This window comes from Papaver somniferum, chromosome 1 (assembly GCF_003573695.1).
Source record: "Papaver somniferum cultivar HN1 chromosome 1, ASM357369v1, whole genome shotgun sequence".
Taxonomy (NCBI): domain Eukaryota; kingdom Viridiplantae; phylum Streptophyta; class Magnoliopsida; order Ranunculales; family Papaveraceae; genus Papaver; species Papaver somniferum.
In genome coordinates this window covers 209,757,383-209,773,226 of record NC_039358.1, presented here as the reverse complement: position 1 = coordinate 209,773,226, position 15,844 = coordinate 209,757,383, and the positions used below count along the sequence as shown (strand labels likewise).

The 15,844-nt window shown below is 38.5% G+C and overlaps 1 protein-coding gene across 1 annotated transcript; it reads right to left on the bottom strand.

Moving 5' to 3' along the window:
• Positions 1-7,108: 7,108 nt before the first annotated feature.
• On the bottom strand, positions 7,109-8,383 carry LOC113359384 (protein MAINTENANCE OF MERISTEMS-like). Its single transcript, XM_026603028.1, has 2 exons — positions 8,367-8,383; positions 7,109-7,750 (listed from the first exon to the last, which is right to left on the bottom strand). Exon 2 carries the CDS (start codon positions 7,748-7,750, stop codon positions 7,109-7,111), a length of 642 nt encoding a protein of 213 aa, XP_026458813.1. The 5' UTR covers positions 8,367-8,383.
• Positions 8,384-15,844: the final 7,461 nt, after the last annotated feature.

The following is a 15,844-nucleotide window of genomic DNA, read 5'->3' as shown; positions in this document are numbered from 1 at the left end:
ATATCTCTCAGGAATTCTTTATAGAAAGACCATATAGTAATACATAAGTTGTCCATCTCCTTCTACATGGTCTGGTATTTATAAGGAAACTAAACTCGTGAAGGTCTGGTCTCATCGAGCTGGTGGAGTCATCATACATCGTCTTCGTTGCTTCGAGCGAGTTCTATACTATCCCTCGTGATGGCTTGGTGGGTTCTCCTCCCGAATTATCTCGCTCTGCTCGCCATCGTGTAGCTCTTCCTTGGAGAACCTCGTGTTGCATCACCTTTGGGTTGTAGATCGCCCGAGCCTTCCCTCACGATTTAGATCCGCTCTTATCTCTTCATTAAATGCGGTCCTCCTTTTTAGACTTGACCGTATGAGCAGATTAGACTACTCTTTACACGCGTCATTCATGTGACGTTTGTAGCAGGTGTCTCGATTCAGACGAAATCACCTTTTCACCAGATGATTCGGTTCTTCTACCCTATCATCTCATCATGATACCATCTCTTGAGATGTTGACACGTGGTCATTGTGTGATTTACCCTCACACTTGTAAAGGAAAATTCTTCTCTTTCTCAAGGTGAAAAGAAAATTCGCTTTCGTCTTCAAGGTTTAATTGGTGATGACTTTGACACGGTTATGGAAAATATGAAAAGTAGTAGTCTCGCCGTTTCTGAATACCTCATATCTCAAAGGGAAGGTAGTCACATTAAGCTGAATGCCTCAGTTTACTTGCACTTTCTACTTATTCCCATCTTGTGTGTGCAAAATTTTCGCTTCGATAATAATAAGATGTCTCCTTTTTGCAGAATCTGAAAGAACGCACCAGTCTACCATCTCCAAATTGAGGTCTGATCTGACTAAGGCCAACAAAGAGCGCGGGAAACTTTCATTTTTACTTGCCTCTTCCCGAGATAGAGCGAATATGAGATTTTCGTATCTTGAAAATTTCATGGCAGTTGCCTTAGAGAATACCTAGAAGGTTGCTACATGAGAAGCTCATATTAAGTCCCAGATCCTTGTAAATCGAGTTTGCCTCGATAATTCAATTCCCCAGTAGAAGTGAAACCTCTTGACGTGGATTCCTATGAGGAATTTCCTGAGCCTGATAGTGATTACTATTATGTGAGTGATGATGATGAAGATGAAGAGAGTAAAGGCGAGGAAACTCTTCTTAAGAAAAGTCATTTTGAAGAGGATGGGTCTGGTGTTGATCTCCCTAAAGGTCCAAGTTTTGATGTTGATCCCAATTCCGAGGTTGTTGCTGAAGCGAATGTATCTCCAAATGATGCTTAGCGTTTTTCTTTCTTCACTTGCTTCTGCGTCTGGATGTATTTTAACTCTGCATATTTACTCTTGACTATGTAGATGCATCTGTTACTTCAAAACAAGATTGTATTGAACAATGAGAATAGTACCTTCTTTTTGTTATTCCCATACTTGCCTCTTATTATTCTCCTTGTGAGAGATACCCTTTGTCTTTTCGTTTTGTTGTTATACCCGTGCATCGGTTGTTTTATCTCCTGCAAAACAATATTTGTTTCAATTTTGTTTTTCTCATGAGGTCTTATGTGGCCTTCCTAATTAAAGGTCTTATTTTGCCTAAGATATGATTTTTGCTTCTGTGCGGAGAAATCGCAGGAGGTCTTTACATTTTCATGTAATGACCCATTGATCTCGCCTTATCATCTTCTCGTATTATTGCCTCTGCAGGTTTTATTGACGCGCAAATACGACAAGTCTTAATACCCCCGTGAGTAAAAAGCCTCATGATATTTGCGTCTTTTGATACAATTCAACTCCCTAATGGAGGGTGTCGTCCTTATATTCCCGCTGACTGCCTCTTCAAGGAAGCTTACCCCTAACGGGTTAGGATGGGCTCTTCCCATCCAGTGATGCAACGATCAGTTTTTTTGGAGGCCTCTTATCCCTCCACTGATATGGCTTGCGGTTACGAGACCGCACCCCAAGTGGGGTTTCTTTGGACCGAGTGCATCATAGTTAAGACTTGTCAAGAACGACCAGGTACGTTCCAGACGCCCTAGGCACTCCTGACTCAACCGTGTACCTCGGCGCCCTGATCGAGTTTCTGCACTCCTTAGAAGAGACCTTGTCACCTTAGTCTTTTAACTAAGGCGCCTCTTCTAGATGATCTTTCGTTTCACCCCAAATCTCCATGATTCAGGTTTCAGGGTTGGTGTAGCTTTCCCCCGAGTCATGCTAACTAGGTTTTCCCCAATTATGACGTGTGTTAGGTCTTATTATTGCCACTTGTTGTATATGCGAAGTAGGGTGCACGCCACAATTGGATGCCTAGCCTCCCTAATTGGAGTCGTTACTTCTGTTGCCTTCTATTAAGGTCTTATTTTTGCCTTTTTCTGGAAGTATTCATCATGTATAAAGAAGAGACTTTAATTTTATTTATGTGCATTATCAGAACATCTTCGCTGAGTTGTGAAAAAGAAAAATTTCGTATCTTCCACTGCATGTGTTGCGTTTGAGTCGCATGTAATTGTCTTTTTCATATGTGCGGTTACCACCGCATGACCTACGGATAGTATTTCTTCAAATATAACCTGTTCCATGGACGTTCAAGCTTGCGACCTGTATTCTTCCCTTCAGGATCCATTAGCTCATACGCTCCATTTCCGACTATCCTTTTTATTATGTATGGTCCATCCCATCTCTTCTCCAGTTTTACGTCCCCTCCTTTCTGATACGACGATATTTCTCTCAATACTAGCTCTTCTGGTTGGAATTCTCGTTCTTTGACGCGCTTGTTATATTCTCTAGCTAGTCTCTTATGGTAATTCTCCATGTGTTATAAAGAAATTTCTCTACTTTCTTCTAAATCATCAAGATTTGTTAAGATCAGATCTGTGTTTAAATTCTTTTCCCATGCCTCTTTTTTCATTTTAGGTATGATGACTTCAGTTGGTAACACCGCTTCTATTCCATAAGTTAAATAGAAGGGATACATTCCTGTCGCTTCTCTCTGCGTTTTTCTGTATGCCCACATTACGTTATGAACTTGTTCGCACCATCCTTTATTGTGCCCTTCAAGCTTTTTCTTCAGTATATCTGCAATTGTTTTGTTAGTTGCCTCAGCCTGCCCATTACTCTGCGGATAGAAAGGAGTTGATTTTCCGCTTTGTATCTTGAATGCGTTAATCAACATTTCTATGTTTTCGCCCTCGAATTGCTTTCCATTATCAGAGAATAATTGTACGGGGTTCCCAAATCTGCAAATGATGTTTTCAAATATGAAGGTGAAGACATCTCGATCTCGAATATGTTGTACTGCTTTCACCTCTGCCCACTTTGTAAAGTAATCTGTTGCAACTATTAGGTATCTCCTCTATCCCGTTCCTGGTATGAATGAACCTAGAGTGTCGAGTCCCCATTTCGCGAGTAGCCATACACTTGTTGTTGAGTTTAACGCCGCTCCAGGTGCATGTATATTTTTTCCATATCGTTGGCATTCTTCGCATCGCCTTGATACTTCTTTCGCATCCTCATGCATGTAGGTCCATTAATACCCTTGTATCTTCGCTCTGTACGCTAAAGACCTTCCTCCATTATGGTTCCATGCATCTCCATAATGTAATGCATTTAGGATTTCCATTCCTTCTTTTCGCGTTAAACATCTAAGTGATGGTCCCAGGAAGGATTTTCGATAGAGCACACCTTCTCTCAGCTCATAATTTGTTGCTCGAATTTTTAACTTATGCATCTCCAATCTATTCCTTAGTACTTCTACTTTTTCTAAATATAGATGAAGTTGTGTTCTCCAGTCTGCGTCTTTATTCGCATGTTCTTCCACCGCTTCATCTACCATCATTATGTCTGCGTCATTTTCTCCTTCTTTTTTGATTGATGGTGAAAAGAGCGTATGTATCCTTATATACCTTGCAGTTGGATCTGTTAACATAGAAGAAATGAACGGCAGGGCATCTGCGAATCAGTTATCTATCCTGTCTATGTCTCTCCAACTCATGCTTGGAATTTTTGTTGACAACTCCTCGACAAGTTTCTTGTACTTCTGTAGAGATGGTTCATTTGTATTATACACTCCTTCTATTTGACGTAGTACCAATTGTGAATCACTTGTTATTCTAGCATCTCTTATCTTTATTTGAATTGCTAGCTGTAATGCATGTACCACTGCTTCATATTTGGTTTCATTATTAGTGGACGCGAACTCCAACCTAAATGAGTAGGACATTCTTGCTCCTTTTGGCGAAATGAATACTATTCTAATTCCGTTTCCTTCTCCATTTGATGATCCATCCACTAGTATCTCCCATTTATTTGAGTTATGATCTTTGAGCAAGTCTTTAGGATTTCCTTGTTCTTCCTCTATGTCCATCATCTCTTCTACGTGTTCATCTTCTTTTAATGGAAATTCTGCCAAGAAATCTGCGATAACTTGTGATTTTGGTGAAGATAATGTTTCATACATCATTATAAAGTGGCCTACTTGTGCATTCCATCTTTCTATTCTTCCTGATCTTTTTGAATTCTTCATTACTGATTCGATTGGCACTTTTGTCAAGACTTTAATCTTGTGAGCTTGAAAGTAAATTCTGAGCTTTTGAGTCGCATAAACTAATGCAAGGATAAGCTTTTCAATCTTTGATTAATTCTTCTCTGCGGCATTGTATGTTTTGCTTGTGTAATATATTGGCTTTTCAACTCCCTAGTCCAAGCGAAGTAATACAACACTTAATGCGTACGATGTTGACGCTAGGTATATTAATAGCTCTTCTCCTGTTTCTGCTTTCAGCAAGATAGATAAATTCATGAAATAGTTCTTGATACTTTGCAGTGCTTTCTCACACTCCTCTCTCCATTTAAATTTGGTTCCCTTCTTTAGGATGTTGAAAATATGTTTGCACTTATCAGATGAGCGCGAAATGAACCGACCTAATGAGGCTAGTAACCCGTTTAACTTTTGTACATCTTTTACAGTTGTAGGAGATGGCATATCACGAACCGCTTGCATCTTTTCTGGATCCACTTCTATTCCTTGCTTTGATACGATATAACCTAAGAATTTTCTTGATGCTACTCCAAAAACAAATTTCGCTGGATTTATCTTCATCTTATATTGCTGCATCTGTTCAAATATCTCTCTCAAGTTTTCAACATGATCTTTCGACTTTTTTCTTTTCACAAGCATGTCATCTACATATTCTTCTAATGTCGTATGTATCCATTTCGCGAACAACTTTTCTACCATTTTTTGATATGTCGCACCTGCATTTTTTAAACCAAAGGGCATTTGAGTATAACAATATAACCCTCTTGGTGGGAAGAAAGTTGTATGTTCTTGATCCTCTTCCGCCAATGGTATTTGATTGTACCCTGAATATCCATCCATTAATGATAATCTTTCATTTCCTGATGTTGCTTCCACCATTTGTGGTATATCTGGGAGTGGGAAGCTGTCTTTTGGACACACTTTATTCAGGTCACTGAAGTCAATGCAGATGCGTTTTCCTTTATTTTTCTTTGGCACTACCACCATGTTTGTTATCCATTCTGGGTACTTTGCTGGTCTGATCATTCCCGCACCCAACATTTTCTGCTACTCCGCATCTATTTGAGGATGATACGTTGTGGTTATCTTTCTTATCCTTTGCTTGAATGGCCTTGTGTTATTTTTGATGTCTAACTTGTGACATGCAACATTGGGATCTATTCCTGGCATTTCATCCATGCTCCATGCGAAGACATCTTTATATTCTCCCAGGAGATTGATTGTTCTTTCTTCTTCTTCTTTGTCCATCTTTGTTCCAATCTTTAATGTCTTTGGCTCTTCTTTTGTTCCCACGTTGATGTGTTTCGTTGGTTCCGATGCAGTAAAATTCGCCTTTGGCTCTCCTAATGGTGTGGGTTCTTTTATTTTGTGTATCGGTGGTATTCCCTTCCCTTCTTGTGCTCTTATCATATATATTCTTAGTTCTTCTTCATTCTTTAGTTCTATTGCTTTTCTCCACCTATCTTTTCGCTTCTTTGCGCTTCCTTCATAATTTTTTACATCTATTTGACTTCATATTTTCTCACTCTTAGTATCTCCTCTGATTTCACCTATCCCGCTTGGTATTGGGAATCGCATACACTTGTGGAGAGTTGATGCTACTCCTTTTATCGCATGCACCCACGGTCGTCCCAATAGCATGTTGTACGGTGATTCTACATCGACTATGCACAATGTTACATGTGTTTCTATTTCTCTCAATAGTATTCGCATGGTTATCTCACCTTTCGGTTTTGCTATCGTTTTGTTAAAGCCATAAATGTGGTATGTAGAGAGTGTCATATCTTCATCCTTGTATCCCATACCTTTAAACGCACGATAGAGTAAAATATCTACTGAGCTTCTCGTATCTACCAAGGTTCTATCTATCGCCCATTCATCTGATATTTTCGTTTTTTCACTTCTTTCTTTTTGCTCTGCTGTTACTGTAACCACCAATGGATCTATTCGCCTTAAGTTTTCCTCCGGGATCTCCTCCGTTGCAAATGTTATCTTTTTCTTTTCCCATTCTTTTAAGGGAGACACTTTATTCACTGGCATGATTTTCCTTCCTTCATAATCTCGCTTGTGTAATCTTCCTGTTATTCCTGCGTGGAAATCTGCATCGGAGATATTCGTTTTAGTTATTGAATTACATTGTATATTTTTGCCTCCTTCTTTTGCTCTAACCGTCTTTATTTCTTCCGCCTGTTTGTCTTGTGTTTCAGCATCTGCTTTGTTTCTGCATCTGTTCTTCTGTTGGATCTGCTCTTGAATTTGGTGGAAGTTGTTTCTTCTTTCGCCCATTTGTACAGATTTGATAATTTCAACTTTTCCTTTTTCTTGTTTTAAGAATAAAATCTTCTCTTGACAACAACTGAAAAAGTATTCTTTAATGACCTGAAAACTATAACAATGAGAAATTGTTTTTCTGAGATTGAAACTTTTGTTTGAATTTATTAGATCTGAACTTCTAAAACTTTCAAAAACTGTGAATAAAGCGATGAAAAACTATGAATATTTTCTATCACCAACAGGGTATATCATTCCGAGCTGTTTCTAGCGCCAAAATGTAGTTGCAGGAAATCCTACAACCATACCCTAACCGTCTTTTTTTCCAGAGATTGGGGGATCTTCATAATCTAAGGGTTCTTCTATTTCTGGAAAAACATGCTCACGGACATAATCAAATTTGTACTTGACTGGGTTATACGGAACATCATCCCCAATTCCAATACTCAATCCTGTCAACACTACCCAATCAAGCGGCGTGAATCCCATTTCACCAAAAGGGAAGTGAAAAGTATGCGTTGTATCCCACCAACGTTCAACAAGATAATCAATCACTGGGTGTGATGCTTCTCCTATTTCCATGGCTAATAAACGTCCCCATCCTGCCTTGTCGATAATGTATTTAATTTTTGGACTATGTTTTGTTATCTCCTTATAATAAACAATGACCGAAAAGAGTGAACCACGATGTTGGTACCTGAATTTTGGATCGCTTGAATATGTAATATCTGTAGAAGCGTGTTTGTCACTATCTTCCAGGCAATTGTAGTTATCTAGGGATACCACGGACGGTGTTGTTTCATCTTCGCTATCTTCATCGAACCCGGTATCTGGAACTTCCAAATCTCCAACATTAGGGTCTATTTCAGGCTCCATTGGACCTTTACCTTTGCGTTTCTTATTATTCATCTTTTTTCCTTGTGCAAATCTCGACGTTATTCTGCTCAACATCTGAGCACGATATAAATACAAGTTAGTAATTGTTTTTTCTGAGTTTACAGCATCCATAAAAAGTTCTATTCTATATTATAGAAGATCAAAATTTACAGTATAGAAAATCCAAAAAATTTACAGTAAATAAACCCCAAGATTATATTTTATTTACTTACAGTATAGAAGATCAAAAAAATTTACAGAAAAAATCTAGACACCGTCTTTATAATACAACTGTTTAACATTTTGTATCTCCCCTTTGTGAGCAACAACAATTCATGTTTAATGGATTTCAGTGAACTTAGTATATCAGTAAAATTATTCTATCAGTGAAGATCAACAACAACATTTTGTATCTCCCCTTTGTATTCTATCAGTAAAATTATTCATACATAATCAAACAAACAAATTATTCATATTCTATCACTCAAATCATTCTATACATAATCAAACATAATCAAACAAAGAACAGTAACAGTAACCTCATGTTATATGGTTAATGAAATCAAACAAACACGGTTATGCTTAATGAAATCAACATGCAATCCACTCATTCCACCCAAAAACAGCCTAATTAATCATACCTTTAATCTTCAATCCAACCAAAAACAAATTACCCAAAAACAAATCATACCTTTAATCTTCAATCAAATTTCCCCGCACCCAATTAACGAATAAGATTACTCGTTTCTTTCGCAAGAACTCGTTTCCCCGCACCCAATCAAATTTCCGTCACATTCGATTTAGGTTTTGCCCTAGATTTTTCGTCTGTTTTCGTCTTTTTTTTTTCTTCTGTAAAAACTGTTTATGTAAAAGGAGGAGGAGAAGAAGAGATAATCACATCTATATCCAGACGGATTTTCCGTGCACGCCTCACTCAGACGCACGTATTACAAACGCTTGATTCAGACGCATGTATTACAGACGTCCCACTCAGACGCTCGTATTACAACCGTCCCTCTCACACGAACGTATTACAAACGTCCCACATAGACGCAGGTATTACAAACGTTCCACTCAGACGCTTCTTCTATAAACGTCTCACCCAGACGCATAATCCATTAACGCCCGAAACATACGCATAATCCATTAACGCCCGAAACATACGCACTTTATATCTCCGTACGAGTGATACGCACTTTTCATCTCCGTCCCAGTAGACGCACTTTCCATCGCCGTCCCATATCCGGCGTTAGTTATACTTGCGCCTCAATCAAGCGGGCATTATACCTCCGTTTCATTCAAACGCATAATAAAAATCCGCTTCATCAACAGACGTGAGTATAAGTTACGTCTGGCATCGGGCGTTAGTGTAAGTTATGCTTCACCAAATTTGGTGTTATCCCACTGCGCTTGGGTCACCCAAAATACCAAAAATTTTTGGTTTTTAGTATGGCTTTTGGTATTTGGTCCGTTTCATGACTGTGGTTGCTCTTATGATATTCTAACAAACAATCTAAGAAACCATGGTGAAATCTTTAAGAATCTTTATTAGAATTCAAGAACAAATATAAAGTTATGAAGAAAACCCTAACTTGGGAAGCAAACAATCTTTCTCTCTCCTAAATATCTTGTCTAAACTCTCAAAAAGATCTCTGCTGAATACAAGGTCGCTCGGCTCCTTATATATGAGTTTTCATAGTGGATGACAGCTAATAAAGCCCTAATTTCGGATCTGACGTGCGTCAATGTCGCGCAGACTTTATCATTGACGCACGGTTTCTTTACAACCGCACGACTCTTCACACTTTACTCGTGATTCAGGTGATGTCATATGATTCGTCATTCTGGATAAGTAGAACGCGGCTATCTTCGCTCATTCATTATGGATGTTATTTCGCATAACTGATAGGTGTGCGGTATTTTGTACCCACATAAACGATATGAATAAATCAAAGTTGTTTGGGTTGATGTTGTTGCTAAAGACTCAGAAGATCAAGAAGAAAAGGAAGAAAAGGATTTGCTGATATTGAGGATCGGTATGAACGGACTCGGGAGAGTTAAAAATTTCTTCTCGTAAGGTTGAATTGTTAAACGGATGTTGAGATGAATATTCTTCCATCAAATTAGTGTATGCAGGTAATTAACAACACAGTCTGATATTTCATCAAACCAGTGTGTGCGGTAATAGTCCAGGCTGATGTACTCAAGCGCGGACTGTGAGCGAGATCAGCGATCTTAGACAAGATCAGGACTTTATAGAAACCCAACAGGGAGGAAAGGTACAGCAACTGATTCACGTGGTGTGTATCTTTGGAAATGCAATGGTCTAAGGTAAGTTTGTAATTTCAATTTTCAACTGCCATTTTACTCACTATTTAGTTGTCCAACTCCTCTTATATTCTAAAGTCCTGTAAGAATGGGTTGAAATAAGCTAATTTAATCTAGCCATACAAGTCATTCATCTAGAAAGTTCGAACTTAAGAAATAACTTCACTACTGTCTGGTTACAAGTAGATGGGATTGGACATTACAATTTGGATCACTATATATGCACATATTTTCTTTTTCTTAGTTATGGATTCAATCACAGGTATTGGTTTACTATTTAGGTGTCAGGTAGAATGTTCGGTAGTATATGTCCACTCAATTCCTGCTAGTATTGAAGTTTGTTTAGATCCATTGAGACTCTCTCACCTTTTAAAAAGACATAAGATTAGATTTTGTTGTATGGATCTGGTGGTCAGTAACCTTACTTATATGAACTATGTTGTTATCTTGTAGAGGAAACATCACTGCTTTAATGCCATCGGGGTTTTGCTAAAACAATCTCAGCGGCTCAACTGGATAGACCAGTGGGATAAGCAAGCTCGGGAGGATAAGGAATGGCTGTGAGCCAAACATCAGGCGAAGATGCTCAGCAGAACCTGCAATTTCATCCTTCTTCGAGCTCCCTTCAGGAATGAAAAGGGAAATGTTTGTAGGTGGATCTCTACGTTTGAATTCTGGCCTTGCTCGAGCAATACACGTGGTAGACATTCATTATCAGCCAAGTTCAATTACCATTTGTTAACGATTTCAATATTCTGGAAACATATAGTTTATAGCATCTCTGACAGGATGTTGCAAAAGAACTTGCCGCCGAATCGAACGGAAAGCCAGATCTGATAGTTGGTAACTACAGTGATGGAAAGCTTGTGGCATCTTTGGTTGCACACATACAGGTCTGTAGTGGAGTAGTTACTGGTCTGAGTGATTTGAGGTGTGTTGAAAGACTGTTCCAAGTCGATACTATTCTCAATGGCAAGACTTGATTGTGTGAGGCACATAACTGTATTGCTTAGTGTACCTTGTTGCGGTGGCTGGAGACTGAAGAAATGAGTCCAAAGGACTTGGAAGAGCTGAGGAAACGAAGAACATGCTGGCCTTATATGAGACCTACAAATTAGATGGAGATTTCCGCTGGATTTCTCACAGAGGAACAGGGTTTGAAATGGTGAACTCTACGGTTGCCTTTTATGAAGCTTTTGGGCGCACTGCTGTTGGAGCAATGACTTGTGGTCTACCAACATTTGCAACTCTTCATGGTTGTCCAGCAGAGATCATTATTCATGAACAATCTGGCTTCCATATTGATCCCAACCAAGGTGAAAAGTCCGCTGAGCTTCCTGTCAGTTTCTTTGAGAAGTGTAACACTGAGTTATAGACTTCATATTGATTTGAGATTGATCGTTAAATAGTCTTGTATTATCATTTCTATCACACGTTCTGTTCATAGGTATACAGGGTAGATACATTTAGAAAGGCTCATTAGTCATGACATTGTCTGGGGTTTCCGGATTCTGGAAGTACGCCTTAAACCTTGAACATCGTGAAACTCACTGTCATCTTAAGATGTTTTGTGCTCTCGAGAATTGCACATTGGTAAGCAACAACTCTACTTTCATTTCTCAAACAGTCTGTTAGAATGATATAAGACTACTTTTGTCCCACACCTCATAGCCAATTCGAGATACTATCCTCAAAAAGTAAATTTTTCCCCTTCAGATTCCCGTAAAACTTCAGGGTTGACTAGAAATGCACAATTTTTTTTCCTTACGCCTCGTGTTCCTTATAGTATTACCCTTTTTCTACTAACCTGACCTCTGTCGTTCTCTATTTTTGCAGGCATTGGGAGTAACTCAGGCATCTGACAAGTAAAGCAAAAGAAAGATGTCTTTATGAATTTAAAGTTTCATTGGTTTAGAGTTAGATGGCAACTTCTACAAGAATTTACTAGTTAGATAGAATTTATACCTTGGGGGTTCCTGTCATTCTTTGTACTACAAAAAAGAACACTAAGAGAAATCCAAATAGAATGTTGCTGGGTTCTGCACACTTTAATGCAGGAGGAAATTCTCTCCTTGCAGCATTGCAGTGGTTACAAAATGGAACACAATTTTTGTTTGCCAAGTGATCTTAAAATTCTCTGTCTTGCCAATGTACAAAATCAACGCATGGTATATTTGCTTGTCTAGCCTTGTCAGTCAGTTTTCATGTCTGCAACGGTAATGAGCTAAACTGGCAATGGGTTATTTTGAATCCAGTTTGGCAAGTTTATGTACACCATACAAGTAAGAAAAAAAAGGGTTCAAGTTTCTGTTTAATTTGAGCTTGGCTATGAGAATGTGAATTTTAGCTAACATATTCATTTGAGGAGGGCAATGGCATTGACATATCCACCAACTTCAGATTTCTCAAACTCATTTTGAGACATGCAAGTCCTAGTCAAAACTGAGGCACTTCTGTATCACAGATCCATTTGTCGCCTTGTCAAACAGTGACTCATGACTCTATCCCGCCCTTATCCACATGATAAATGTTAAATATAAATCCACATTTACCCTAATATCCTAACCCTACCTATAAAAAGAAAAGGATTGAGAGATGTTCTCTTTTGGAGCACAAATCTTGAGAGATGACCAAAGTTTCACAGATATGCAGAGTATGAAATCAGTAAGTAGATAGATTAAAGCAGCTAAGAGAGAGAGAGAGAGAGAGAGAGAGAGAGAGAGAGAGAGAGAGAGAGACTATAGCCTCTAAGAGCAAATTAAGGGTAGTAGTTATGTTCAAATTGTTTTGATGTTGATATCTTACCTCTGAGAGCTTCTTGTTAAAACTTTGGCTGAAAAAGCAATGTCATTCCTACGGACTATAGCCTATAGGGTTGTCGATTGGTTGAGGGTTTTAGGTTTGTGTTAGATTTTCTTGGAAGTATGCCCTCTCCAGCAAAATTGGTTGTGTTACTGGTTTCATATATAATCTATGCTTCTATGGAATTGATTGTTAGGAATACATCTCATCAAGACTCAGTCAAAGCTCTTCTGGTAACAGCTGCCAAGAGAAAATCAAGTATCAATCACTAGCTTGTGTTGCGCTACAGATTGATATGGATTTATTGCAAATATATTCTCTATAATTGCTAGCTATGTTACGCCAAAAATATCTTTGTAACCCTTGTAAGAAAGGCATGTAATCTCTATATATTTGTCTACCTTTCCACCAGTTGAAGTGTGGATCAATTCACCAAAATATTGTATTCTGTTTTGGTATCAGCTAGAAAGATCGTAAACCACGCTTTCTTCATTTTTCCGCATCAATGGCAGCACCAGAAACATCCACTCTTCAAGCAATTCATATTAACCATCTCATCAACATCAAACTCAATGATACCAACTATCTTTTATGGAAGACACAATTCAAGCCACTACTGAAGGGCTATCGTTTAGAAGAATACGTAGATGGTACTTATGCAAGACCATCACCAACCATACCAAACACACAAGCTGACTTACCACCATTATCAAATACTGCATATGAAAAGTATGAACAACAGGATCAGATCCTACTAGGCTGGCTTCTTTCATCCCTCACAGAAGGAGTATTAGGTCGTGTATCTGGTTTAACAACTTCAAAACAAGTCTGGGATGCACTTGAAAAAATATATGCACCCAAGACAAGGGCACATCAGATGAACCTAAGAAGGCAACTAATGAGTTTGCGCAAAGGTAACAGCTCCATGTATGATTATTTTGCAAAGTCTGAACAATTATTTGATGCCCTTACAACATCAGGGAATGCACTTTCTGAAGATGATATGCATCAATCAATCTTGAGTGGGTTGGATCAAGCATATGATTCAATTGTCACTTCGCTGAGCATTGTCGAAAAGATAAATATGGATACATTTTATGCACATCTGATCGCATATGATATGAGACTTGAGCAACAACTAGCTTCTATTCAGCAACCAATGACAAATATTGCCTCTTCATCTACTGCACCACCATATCAAAAACAAGAGCAAGGAAGGTTTCCCCAGAATCGATCTCAACAAAATCAAGGTTTTCGTCAGCAAAATCAACACAATCGACAGCCTAAAAGAGATCAAGGACAAGGTCCTTGTCGGATTTGAAATCGCAAAAACCATAATGCAAGTTTCTACTGGTTTCGCAAAGATAACAATCCACCACAAAGAGGAGAACCAGCTGCATATCTTGCTTTACCTGGTGGTCTTGCTGATAACAATTGGGTGACTGACACAGGAGCAACTCATCACTTAACTGCAAATCTCAACAATCTGAACATCAGGCATGAATATGATGGAACTGAACAAGTTCGTGTAGGAAATGGCAATGCTCTACACATTGAAAATATTGGTAATGCTTCTTTTACCCATAATAATCGATCCTTTCATCTCAAAAATATACTTCATGTGCCTGACATAAAAGCAAATCTTCTTTCTGTTTCAAAGTTCTGCAAAGATAATAATGTATATTTTGAATTTCACTCCAATTTCTTTGATGTAAAGGATATCAAAACCAGGAAAACACTGTTGCAAGGCAGGAGTAAGAATGGGCTCTACATGTTTGATGATGTTAGAGAGATTACCAATACAACTCCAGCTGCTCTAGTAACTATTCCACTGTGGCATCAGCGTCTAGGACACCCAATGCTCCGTACTGTTTTCCGAGTCATTAAACATTTTTCCCTTCCAGTTTCCAATAAGAAGTTTGAGTTCTGTCATTCTTGTCATGTGAGCAAGAGTCATAAACTTCCCTTTCCAAATAGTAGTATTGTAATCGATAAACCATTGAGGTTACTTGTGTCTGAATTATGGACATCTCCTTACTTATCTAAAAATGGATATCGATATTATCTTCTGCTTATGGATGTTTTCTCACATTACGCATGGATCTATCCACTAGTTCGTAAATCAGATGCATTTCCTGTGTTCATTCAATTCAAAAAACTCATTGAAAATCAAACTGATCTCAAGATTAAAGTTTTTCAGTCAGACAATGGGGGAGAGTTTAAAAAGTTCACTGCCTTTCTAAATAGCTCAGGAGTTATACATAGATTTTCATGTCCTCATACATCAGCTCAAAACGGTCTTGCAGAACGTAGAATTAGACACATAACAGAGTCAGGCTTAGCACTTCTTTTTCATGCCTCAATGCCAAAATCCTACTGGTTTGAGGCTTTCACAACTGCATGTTACCTCATCAATAGACTCCCAGCTTCAAAAACTGAGTCTAAATCTCCTTTAGAGTTATTGTTCAACAAGACTCCTGACTGCTCCTCTCTTAGAGTTTTTGGATGTTTATGCTATCCATGTCTTAGACCATATGTCTCAAACAAACTCGAACCAAGATCTTTACCATGTGTTTTTATAGGGTACAGTAGTGCTCACAAAGGTTATTTATGCTTACATGTTTCAACCAACAGGCTATATATCTCTCGACATGTCAAATTTGTGGAAACAATCTTCCCATTTGCTGCCAGGCAACAGGTAAATTCTCCTAACTTCACACAGAAATCACTCACTACAAAGCTCTTAAGCTCATCTGTTTTATCAGTTCCATCTTCTAGTGCATCACTTGAACCTGTCCAACCAGCATCACCATCCATTGAAGCTGAAGCTTTAATTGATCAACCGTTGTCCTCTGGTCTGCCAGAAGTATCATCTCCAGTCATTGATCAACCCACAGACAATACTACAGTTGGTACTTCATCAGTAGAAGCTGATAGCACTGTTTCTCAAGCTCAACCACAAATTCAGCAGCATCATATGGTCACATGAGCTCGAGATGGCATTAGAAAGCATGTAAACAAGTTGTGTCTGCAAGCAAC